The 12,699-nt window shown below is 43.7% G+C and overlaps 1 protein-coding gene across 1 annotated transcript in view; it reads left to right on the top strand.

Annotated features, from left to right (window-relative positions):
• Nucleotides 1-12,699, top strand: part of LOC115128535 (rho GTPase-activating protein 20-like) — a 48,302-nt gene that overhangs the window by 29,319 nt on the left and 6,284 nt on the right. The window contains 9 exon segments of the mRNA XM_029658452.2: nucleotides 344-514; nucleotides 1,165-1,314; nucleotides 2,815-2,856; nucleotides 3,011-3,095; nucleotides 3,182-3,326; nucleotides 5,156-5,344; nucleotides 8,043-8,398; nucleotides 9,084-9,193; nucleotides 9,706-9,889. Of these exon segments, the coding sequence (XP_029514312.2) occupies nucleotides 344-514; nucleotides 1,165-1,314; nucleotides 2,815-2,856; nucleotides 3,011-3,095; nucleotides 3,182-3,326; nucleotides 5,156-5,344; nucleotides 8,043-8,398; nucleotides 9,084-9,193; nucleotides 9,706-9,889 (1,432 nt within the window).

The following is a 12,699-nucleotide window of genomic DNA, read 5'->3' as shown; positions in this document are numbered from 1 at the left end:
TTGGTTTCTCAAATGATTGCCTCGCCTGGTTCACCAACTACTTCTCTGATTTTATTTTTTATTTTTTTATTTCACCTTTAGTCCCAATTGTAAATGAGAACTTGTTCTCAACTTGCCTACCTGGTTAAATAAAGGTGAAAGAAAAAAATTAAGAAAATAAATAAATGACACAACCAAAGGGATCCACACTTCCTCTCCCTCTGACCCCAAACAGTAATCATCCTGACCCATTGGCCCATTGGGAGCTAACCTGAAATGATCCCTCTACTGTATGTTGAACTGGTTGTTCTAACCCCATGTGATGTGTTTACCTGGTTATTCTAACATGTATGTGTGTTGACAGGGAGAACTGCCTGTCTCCGGTCAGCCCAGAGACGTGTCCCCTGGTGCAGGCGTTCCTCTCCCCAGGCAGGGTGTTCCTGGCCCACGCCCACACCCAGCTGAAGACTGGCCTGCAGACGCAGGAGAGACACCTCTTCCTCTTCACTGACACACTCCTCATCGCCAAGGCCAAGTGAGTCTGTGTGTGTCTGTGAGAGGGGGGGGAGCAAAAGAGCAGAAGGCAACTGCTAAAAACTGCATTCCATCCCTCTCTTCCCTACTCAAGTCTAAAAACCCTGTCTCCCGGGACTGTGAGCCCTATACTTCCCTCCCTCATTCCTCCCTCCCTCCCCTCCTATCGTTTCTATCCGGCCTATAATTACCTCTCAGCCAATTAAATCCATCTGAGGCCGTGCCCAGATCAGAGACCACTCATCAGGGCCAGAGGGGCTCCCCACCCAGAACACAACCTTCAGGCAATGCTCCAGATATTTTCAGGGTGTTGATGCAACATTGCTGTGATGTTGTGGCAGCAAAACAGGGCCTCTCTCTCCAACCAACTGTATATTCAACATCATGTGCCTCTGGGTGGAGCTGACCCATACATAGTGGAGACAGCTATAATTGGCTTTATTACATTCTGGGTTAAAAAGAGTATGATAGGAAAGTGTGTGTGTATCGGGGGTGTTCACAGACATAGACACGTGTACATACAGCAGGTTTGCTGTTGGAATGTTGAGAATTCCACCATGGATATTAATAAATGTATGCGCTCAGAAACGTGATTCTGCGCATGTATGCTTGTGTGTTAAACTGTGTGTGACCCTCTCTTGTTTGCTGCAGGTCATCCACACACTTTAAACTGAAGGCTCAGGTGCGATTGTGTGAGATGTGGACAGCAGGCTGTATGGAGGAGGTGTGTGAGGGCAGCACCAGTCTAGACAGGAGCTTTGTCATGGGCTGGCCTACCTTCAACTGTGTCGCCACATTCAGGTATGCACACACACACACACACACACACACACACACACACACACACACACACACACACACACACACACACACACACGCTTACTGTATGTAGTGAGAATGTCCCTTTAATAAATCCTCATTTAGTATGTACACAAAATTTCCTGGGCAAGAACATGAATATTCATGCTATCTGCCGGCATGAGCAGTTAGCACTGACTGAACAACTTGGGAAATGCAGCGTCAGCTTGATCACCAAATTAATTGGAAAATAAATGAAAGCCTCACCAGCTAGTGCCCAACCTATTTTAGTTTCACTGTCCGATCATTCAAAAAACAAGCCCACAAATTGTTATTTTTACCTTTCCACAAACGGTCTGGTATGTGTTGCTTGATGGTATGCTTGATATGAGCAAGTTAACCAAAATGTATCAAAGAATAGGTAATGCGTCCACAATTAGTTACTGCCTGGCCAGTGATATAGCTAACTACATTTCAGTAATTAGCTATCCTCCTAAATGCGGTGGTCAGTGTGTAAACTAAAAATGAGTTGAAATTATTTGTCTGAATACGAACTAGTCGCCAGATATTGTTGCCCATGATGTAATCATGTCTAACCAGTTGGCTAATGTAGCTTATGTGCCCATAAGCTCCCAAGTCTAGATAGCTGTGTCTTGGCATCCACGATTAGTGAGCTAGCTAGCTAGTTTGGCTACCGCATGGCCAGTGTGAGCTAGCATGCTAGCTAGCCAGTAAGCTAGCTACATTTCAGTCAATAGCTATCCTTCTAAATGTGCTGGTCACTGGATGAGTTGAACATATTTGTCTGAAAACAAGCTAGTAGCCAGTTGTTGTTGCCCATGGTGGAATAATATCTAACCCACTGGCTCCTGAATCCTATGTCCCCATGAGGTCTCGAGTCTAGCTAACTTTAGGTAGCCCAGGCCGCACATTAGCACTTTGCTATCTGAGCTGTTTTATAAGAAAACGGCTGATAGCAAGCCCTCCTCTGCGACAATGTTATTGGGGCGTTAGAATTTCAGATTCATATGTCATTTTTATGTTAATTGTCATTCAATGTCGTGGTTACTACTGGTTTCAGACCCGAGTTGAAAGAAATTGTTTGCCATGTTTTGGTGAGGGGTCAGAGTGACGTCACGCACCCAAGAATCCTCAACCAATCACCCGACGGATATGAATGACTTTGCCTCCGGGTACCGTACGAAAGGAAATTTAGTGTACAGTACAGGACTGTCTCAGAAAAAGAACAACCACTAGAACAGTAAATTATCATCCCAACACCGCACCACAACCAGAGTCATATTCCTAGTAAAAAAAAAAACTACTCTGACCACAGAGAGCTAGTTGTTATAAAATATCACAAACACACTATATGCCTTGATACCAGGAATTCATAGAAAAAATACAGTTTTACAGGGACACGTTATGTAAGAGAAAATGAGAAAAATAATATTGGTTGTCCGACTTAATTTTCTATCTCTCTCTCTGTCTGTCTGTCTGCAGTTCTGTGGAGCACAAGGAGAAGTGGCTTTTTCTCATCAAAAGGTAACCAGAAATGACAGATGACGATATTGTTCATAACTTCCTCTGATACTAATAGTCTATGGCTTGACTTCAGTGGCTTGAATAATGTGTTTAGTCTTGCTTGTGTTAAAGAAGGTATTGTTTTTTACGCTAACTTCCTCCTTCGTTCCTCTAGTCGAATAAACGAAGAGAAAGAGAAGGATGACCCCAAGACCATTCCTCTGAAGATATTTGCAAAGGACATTGGGAATTGTGCTTATGTAAGTACTGTTTATGTATGGGTGCAGGTGTGTGTGTGTGTTCCGTCATGTGTGTGCATTTTTCTAATGTTTTTGTCTTCCCCCAGGCTAAGACTCTAGCTGTAAGTAATTCAGACAGCACCACTGATGTCATCCAAATGGCACTACAGCAGTTTGGCATTTCGGGCTGTGTGAAAGACCACCAGTTGTGGGTGAGCTCCATTAAAGATGACTCCCCCTACCCGCTCATTGGTGAGTTCAACTCCTTTACCCCACAACCCATTACACTCACATTAAACCCAGCCATATCTCTCTTGTTTAGTTTACGGTACAAGTTGACCCTAGTCAGTGGTCAAGGGAAACTTTTACAATACGTACTCAGTACCTACTCAACCTACACTACCGTTCAAAAGTGGGGTCACTTAGAAATGTCCTTGTTTTTGAAAGAAGTGATCATAAATACAGTGTAGACATTGTTAATGTTGTAAATGACTATTGTAGCTGGAAACTGCAGATTTTTTAATGGAATATCTACATAGGCGTACAGAGGCCCATTATCAGCAACCATCACTTCTGTGTTCCAATGACACGTTGTGTTAGCCAATACAAGTTTATCATTTTAAAAGGCTAATTGATCATTAGAAAAACCTTTTTCAGTTATGTTAGCACAGCTGAAAACTGTTGTCCTGATTAAAGAAGCAATAACACTGGCTTTCTTTAGGCTAGTTGAGTATCTGGAGCATCAGCATTTGTGGATTCGATTACTGGCTCAAAATGGCCAGAAACAAAGAACTTTCTTCTGAAACTCGTCAGTCTATTCTTGTTCTGAGAAATGAAGGCTGTTCCATGTGAGAAATTGGCAAGAAACTGAAGATCTCGTACAACGCTGTGTACTACTCCCTTCACAGACCAGCGCAAAATGACTCTAACCAGAATAGAAAGTGGAGTAGGAGGCCCCGGTGCGCAGATGAGCAAGAGGACAAGTACATTAGAGTGTCTAGTTTGAGAAACAGAGGCCTCACAAGTCCTCAACTGGCAGATTCATTAAATAGTACCTGCAAAACACCAATGCCATCCTGTCTTTCATGTTGAAGAAAAGGTCTATCACTCTGTCATACAGTACATGCCTTTATTTTTTGTTGTCGTAGTCTACCTGGCAAAAATGCTTGCTCGCTAGTCTAGCTTCTATTCATGGGCAACGTTCGTTAGTTAACATTAGCCTTCTATATCTAGCTACATATTGAACTTCCATCCTCTCAGGCCAGGGCACAACAATGTATGAATTAATGGTTGGATCAGAATCGGCGTTATAATCATTGGCCATTACGGAGAATTAAGTAAAACCACAAGTCCAAATCCCTATCTCTAATTTAGGAAAGGGACAGTTTTGGCCAGGTGGCTAACTAGCCACCGGAGGACAACAACACAACGAGATGCAACAATTCACATTTTTTGTCACTGACGTATTCTCTCAATGGGATTTGATAAGAGTAAAAATCCAAGCTGGCTTTCCTTGACACTTTTTTTGGTGCGCCAGGACCATTCACTGCTGAGCTTGCTCAGTTTAGCTCAACGTTTATTGGCAAAAAAAAATAAAAATAGTCAAGGCAGGCCAGATGCTCGTAAGCTTCCCTTGCCTTCAATGCTATGATAGGTAGCAACAATGTCATACTTGTTTGGACCAGACAGCATCAGATAGATGGCCTACACGTAGAGAGACAGAAGGATGCTGTTTCGCTCGCTCTGATGCTTTCTCCTGTGTGAGATACATTCAGCCTCTTGCAAATAGAAGGACAATTATGAAACGAAATAACGAAATATAAAACATTATTTCTATTTTTTTCTGGAAGCCTGGCCTCCCTTGGCATCCATGAATACATGCCATTGTACCTTCTCCAACCTTTTACTCTGGAGTCAAAAGTTGCTCTGTTTTGTTTTTTTACGCAAAGAGGTATTTTCCTCCAGTTATTGACATAACGATGAGGTAGATAAGAGACTAGCTGGGCGTACTGTAAACCTGGCCTGGTCACACCTCCAGTGGGACTCATGAACCCTGACCTCTAACATCTTGACCCTCTCAGGGCACGAGTTTCCTTTCAGTATCAAGATGAGTCACATTCGGGATGGAGGAGGTGGTGGAGGGAAGGATGCAGTTCCTTCTCCAGAGGGCCAGGGGGCGATGCTGCTGGACCAGTGTCTCCCTCCAGACACCCAGTGCCAGTTCATCCTCAAGTCCAGCCGGGTGGGTCCCAAACAGGCTCTGCTCTTAGGTAAGTGCCCCTTTACACACTGTGACCGACTCAACAGAAAGAAAGGGTTGCGTTTCCTTCAAAAAAATGTGTCTCCTCCCCCTTTGCCCTTGTTTACTTCTTATCTCCTTTTTTTGTTGTTGCCTCAAATGTCTTTTATTCCATACTTTCAGAGAGAGTGAGAGAAAGAGTGAACATAGAGAGTGAACATAGAGAGTGTGTGTGAGAGTGTTTTCCACGAGGATCGTTGAAGAGGCTCCACTGAATCAACCACAAGCCTTCCTTTAGATTCCTCTCTGTCGCTGTCAAGTTCTTACATAAGCCTCCATTTCAAATCAATACCCTCCCCTACCCACTACATCAGCCTAATTCATTCAAGTGCTTTTTGAGGTTGGTTCCATTTCGGGTTTGATTATAAATAAAATGATGATGTGGATTGAATGCTGTAATAACACAGAATAAAAAAATGCATGAAAGTCCCATGATGGTAGTGACTGCCCATTCTTCACTTTTATTTAAGAAAATATTTCAGCTGTTTCCATATGTTTTATTTTGATGACTTTAGTATTTCATTTCAGGTCATCTCATCTCTATAGAGCTGCTGTCTGACAAAATCACTATTTTAGTAGTTCTTAAAGCATACTTTTATGACTGCTGAATACGAACTATCCATCACTTAGATCATGTATTTTCAGGTAGAGGTACCTGGCGAAGCAACGGCTCTCTATCCCTCTCCATCACACATTCTTCTGTCTCTTCTCCATCTCCATGTCTGCCCCACACTAACATAACATAGCAGGCATAAACGAAACACACAGAACAGACAAGTAGGCGCGCAATAGATTATGGTCATTGTATTTAATTACCACGTTTTCAGCGCCAAACTATGTAGAATATTGGCCTGTTGGAAACTACAATTCCCTACTACATCGCACAGTGCGGGCTTGATCTGATTTATCTGTGCAATGTGTGCATTGAGCTCACAGAAGAAACACAAACCAAATGGAATTCAAATAATTGAACCGACTTTGGACAATTAGTTGTTTAATATATATATTTTTTAATGATATTTGGTTAATTGCTTAGCACTAGTTTTACAAGTGTGCACGTGTGTGTGTATGTTAATAGTCCAACTAGACTGAGTGTGTCACTGATAGATTTGGGGGTCAATTCTGTCATAACACCATTGTTGTTTACTGATACATCTAAAAACCAGGGGTTTTTATTGGCTAGGAGAGAAATATGGCATCTGTTTAGCAACAACCCAACATGGATCCATTCAACTCCATAAAAGGATCAAAACATTGCTCACGCAACCAGCCTTCTATCTCTCTCTCTCTCTCTCTCTCTCTCTCTCTCTCTCTCTCCTACTCTCTCTCTCTCTCTCTCTCTCTCTCTCTCTCTCTTGCTCTCTCTCTCTCTCTCTCTCTCTCTCTCTCTCTCTTCTCTCTCTCTCTCTCTCTCTCTCTTGCTCTCTCTCTCTTTCTCTCTCTCTATTTCTCTCTCTCTCTCTCTCCCTCCCTCGTTCCCTTTCTCTCTTCAAAATATCCCCCCTCCAAGATTTCTCACACTGGCGTATAATGATGCAATGTGTGTTTTACAACTTTATCAACTTGGGCCAGTTAAATAATGTTGGAGCGGCTCTGTAACAATGTTGTTTTGGATTTGGCTTCCAAAATGTAATTGAGTGTAAAGCTACAGTGGATTGTTAATATTCTGTTTTGATCGGACAGGGCCCTGAGCAGCTAGGGGTGTTGTGCCACTAACGTGGAAGGGCTTTTTATTGCCCCCCCCCACCCACACAAATACAGCATAAGCTGTGCTTCACACACATTGAATGTTTTTTTTACAGAAAGGCCAAGTAGACAGACACACAGTGACACACGGGTACAAACAGATACACACACACACACACACACAAGCAACGTAAGAACAGACATCATGTCTGCATCGTAAGTCAAACAAACACACAGACAAAGGGTTCTTAGTCTTTCACACACACACACACACACACACACACACACACACACACACACACACACACACACACACACACACACACACACACACACACACACACACACACACACACACAGTACATAACATATGAACACTCACAGACCCACAGCTTCTTAACATGAACTACCCAGTCTCAGAAACATGGTTTTACAAAACACACACACACTCTCTCTCTCCAGACAGACATCCGCACCCTTCAGACCCCTCTCTAGCCATGTCTCTTTCTGAATCAATGCCTCTTTCTTTCTTTCTCTCTCTCCCTCTCTCTCTCTTTCTCTCTCTCTCTCCCCCCCTCTCTCTCTCTCTCCCCTCTCTCTCTCCCCCCCCTCTCTCTCCCCTCTCTCCCCCTCTCTCTCCCCTCTCTCTCTCCCCCTCTCTCTCCTCTCTCTCTCTCTCTCTCTCTCCCTCTCTCTCCTCTCTCCCTCTCTCTCTCTCTCTCTCTCTCTCTCCCCTCTCTCTCCTCTCCTCTCTCCTCTCTCCCCCCCGTCTCTCTCCCCCCCTCTCTCCCTCTCTCCCCTCTCTCCCCCCTCTCTCTCTCTCTCTTGCTCTGTCTTTTCCCCTTCCTCTGCTCTCTCAAAACAACTTCCACTCTCCAACTCTTTCCCCCTCTCTTCCTCTCGTTGTGTTTTATTGAGCAGTAGGCCGTACTTAATGTTGAAATAATGTCTTAAATGTTGGAATACCCCCTCTCTCTCTGCAGAGCCAGGCCAGAAATCCTTTAAGAGGAAGAGGCCGTTGATTAACTGGGCCTTCTGGAGGGGTTCCAGTAGCCAGCTGGACAGTGTCCCCCTGTCCCCCACCTGCCTGTCCCCTACCCTGGGATGCCTGTTCGGACGGTCTCTCAGTTCCATCTGCCCTCCTGACCACACCCTGCCCAAACCTGTCATGGACATGCTGGTGTTTCTATACCAGGAGGGTCCATACACCAGGGGTATATTCCGTCGCTCTGCAGGAGCCAAAGCCTGCAGAGAGCTGAGAGACAGACTGGACAATGGGACAGAGGACACACACACACTCACACATGAGTCTGTGTTTGTCACTGCTGCAGTCTTCAAGGTAGGACAGTACACACACACACACACACACACAGACACACACACACACACACACACACACACACACACACACACACACACACACACACACACACACACGCACACACCAGGGTCTGTGTGGATTAATCAGAGTCCAGTTCTAGCCAGGCTTGTCAGATCAGATATTTTGAGACATCAGAGAGAGGAGGTTTGAAAGATCGGTTTCATCCTGCTTCAACGATACACATCAAAATAATTCACTGCACAGCGCTAACACAGCTGCACCCTCACATACACATATTTACCACAGTATCTAGTGTGTGTGTGTTCGAAATCCCCATAGAAAGTCTTAGACAGACAGAAAGAAATGAAGTGATTGGAGCGAAGAGAAAGCTCAGGAAGAAAAACACTCAATTCAATGCACATGTTGGGAGGTTGGTGCCAATGGCTTTACTGTAAACCTGTAGCTGTATTAGATCAGGTAGAACTGAACACACAGAGAGAGAGAGAACACATGCTGCTGTTCAGTTAGCTATATTACTATACCCACTCCAACCAACAAACCAATAACAAGTGAGCTGAGTGAGCTTTCTATTTTACATGCCATGTTTTCAGGATCCATATTAACTCCACTGAAGAGAAGCATATGTGGTGATGGTGAAGGGTGTTCTAACATATAATGTGTCCCTGTGATTGTGACCCGACAGGACTTCCTGCGGAACATTCCGGGCAGTCTGCTGTGTGTGAATCTGTATGAGCAGTGGGTTGCAGTGATGGCGCAAGAGGAGGAAGAGCAGAGGATGCAAGCCATCCACAGGTACTGGCATTCTCTGTAACGCACCTTTACAAACACATACACACAGCGAAAACAAAGCTGCTGTGTAGGGGTGGCACAGGGAGAGAGAAGGAAAGAAAATGGGCGGGAAAAGCTGTTTTGATCCAGAGGCATGAAAATAAAGTCCTTCTCAGGCCAATAGGAAAAAAAGAACATTCAAAAAAACAATGAAAATCTGAAGAATTCTTTTCCAGAAGACTCTTAGACAAACAATAACCTGACACAGCTCATCTGATGTCTTCTCTGGAAAGAAACTGTCCACAGGAATGTGACAAACTCTATAATCTGCTGGATTCTCAGAGGATGTAGCAATGTATTTGCGTGTGTAGAATATGAAAATGTATGCGCGTACTACTGTAAATGGCTTAAATGTAAATGTTTGTGAGAGGGGGGATGTGTCTGACACATCCAAAGTCTTACTAGATGTTGTTGATGTTGTGTATTCATCACTGATTATTTTGTCTGTTCTCACCACCCCCACCACCCCACCCCAGGTTGGTCCATCTTCTGCCCAGTGAGAACCTGTTGCTACTCAGACATGTGGTTGCCATGCTCCACTGTATCCAAGACAACGCAGGCGACAACCAGATGAATGCCTTCAACCTGTCAGTGTGCATCGCTCCCAGCATGCTGTGGACCCTGTCCCCCTGTAGCCCAGAGGGGGAGGCAACCAAGAAGGTGAGACTGGACCCTAAAAACATTTTTTTTTAGGTTTCCCTCTCTGTTAAGTTACTTTTTATATTTCTTCATTTTATTTTAATGTCTTCTTTCGAACACATAATTGTACCATACTTTCAAAGTGTATGTGTATTACTACATAATACTTTTGCTTATATCACACACACACACACACACACACACACACACACACACAAACACACACACACACACACACACACACACACACACACACACACACAGAGAGCTCCCTCAAATATTTTCCGGCACTGAGCAAATTTCAGATCTGCTGAGCGAAAACTGAGGTTGTACCCCCTTAAGTTACAGTTTTAACAGTGGCCATGTAGGCTACTGTGGCTATTTGATCACAATCTAGGCCTACCAGAGTGACCTACTATCAAAAACAATGGAGAAAATGCATCCCCTAACATTTTAACATGGAAATAGCTGTTCTGTCATTCAGCCTGCAGTAGCAGACAATGTGTGGTGTTCAACGTAGGCCTACATTTCATGAGACTTTTGAAAATAAATATGCAGGGCTTGTCATTAACCTTTTTACCCTTCAGACAAGGAGGTGACTGAAAATGCTGTTGTGTTGTTTGATGCAAGAAACCACTTTACAAAAAAAAATATCATACCATTATTACAGAGAATCAGACAAATGATTCTACCCTCTGCCTTTTGGCTACTTAGCTCTCAAAAGACAACATTGCACCTTTAAGACAAAAAAAAAGCTCTTTACCTGACTCCCTTTTCAATGTCTAGAAATGTACATGTTTTGTGCTCTTGTAGGAAACAATCACTCCCTAATTGCTGACTACAAATGATCTATAACTGGGCTAATAACTGACTAACTAGCGAAGGATATGAACAAAATGTGCACACATGGCTACATGCAGCCTTTGTTTTGATCTCAAAACAAGCACATTACAGTACTCATGACTGCTCATGCTGTAAACACAGTCCAGTTCAAAGTAAATGGCACAGATCCATATATGGTAATGATCTATTTCCATATTGGCATACTGCAGCTCTGATTGGTTGTGCCGCACCGGTCTGTATATATTAGGGGCTGAGTAGTGTGTGTCAATGCAATCGTATCCTACTCAGATGCATTCTGTTTACAACAAACTCTCTTGCATAGTTAATTTTGTTTTGTTTGAAAGTGACTAATATTACATTGATTCTATCACAGTAAAGGGAAATGTTGATAGTGTTAACAGGGAAAACTCTAGAACAGTGTTCCGCAACCTTTTCGGAGTCAAGATCACTTTGAGTCAAAAGGCAAGCCAAGATCTACCGCACAGATTCTTTCTTTTACATGACTTAAAAAACGTAAGTCTATGTAACATTAACCAATTAAAAACAGTTCTGTAGCAATGAGGTTTGTGCAGTAAGCTATAGGCCCAGTGCATTACCACTGCATATTGGCTTTGCTTGAATGCAGCATACATCTAAATAATTCAATTTTTATTTTACTGGGCTGATGGTGCCTGCATCTGATGGTCAGTCTCAGTGGAGGGAGAGAGCAGCAGACTGAAGGTCCGACTCTCAATGTCCCTCCACTCTCCCTTTCCGCCGCTGACACTGACCAAAAAAGGACCGTCTTCCAGAGTCTCACAGCATTATTTCTGCCTCATGCACAAATTCATGTTGTTACTCGTATGAGAAAAGTGAAATATTCCTCGATATTAAAAAGACCCAAGCCGCTAACAACGCAAGCCTAGAAATACACTTTCCCACTCATTCATTACTGCTGCAGTGCTTGTTGTAGTGCTGAGTGAAAATAGGAAGAACGCAAATTTCATGGCTCATAAGTGTTGAATACAGTGTTGACAGTGCTGAGTAAGGAATTAAACATGAATTCACTCATAAAAACAGCATCTGCTGTATTCGTTGACAGTCTCTCTCTAGTCATGGTTTTACATTTTTTTCTTTCTTTTTCTCACCAATTTCATGGTATCCAATTGTTAGTAGTTACTGTCTTGTCTCATCGCTACAACTCCCGCACGGACTCGGGAGAGGCGAAGGTCGAGAGCCATGCACCCTCCGAAACACAACCCAACCAAGCTGCACTGCTTCTTAACACAACTCATATCCAACCCGGAAGCCAGCTGCACCAATGTGTCAGAGGAAACACCGTACACCTAGCGATCTGGTCAGTCTGCACTGCACCCGGCCCGCCACAGGAGTCGCTAGTGAGATGAGACAAGGGGCTACCGGGGCTTCCGGGGCTACTGCGCGTCCGCACACAAGTGCAATTTAGAGGGAACGTTGCATACACACACACACACACACACACACACACACACACACACACACACACACACACACACACACACACACACACACACACACACACACACACATACATACATACATACATACATACATACATACATACATACATACATACATACATACATACATACATACATACATACATACATACATACTGTATGTCTGGCGGGCTGAGGCTAGGCACCAGGACAGGGTGTAAAGGAAAGATATACTGTTGCCACATAGCTGTCTGACTAAGCAGGATGTCCAATGGAAGAACAAACAGCAGTGAGTAGAGTGTGTCAACCTCCTGCTACAGTAGGAGCCGCATGCTGGGCTATACTATATACGTTTCCTCTTTAAACCTGGACTGACGTACTCCTTTTACATTTCTCTAGTCACAGGTTTTCAATCTCTGTACTGACACACACACACACACACACACACACACACACACGCACGCACACACTTGAGATCACGGTGATACATAACAAATGTGAAATTCGTAACCTGACAAAAAAGCTTGACAT

Source organism: Oncorhynchus nerka, linkage group LG1 (genome assembly GCF_034236695.1).
Source record: "Oncorhynchus nerka isolate Pitt River linkage group LG1, Oner_Uvic_2.0, whole genome shotgun sequence".
NCBI lineage: Eukaryota > Metazoa > Chordata > Actinopteri > Salmoniformes > Salmonidae > Oncorhynchus > Oncorhynchus nerka.
Note: the sequence above shows the minus strand (reverse complement) of the source record. Positions and strands in the feature narration are given on the sequence as shown.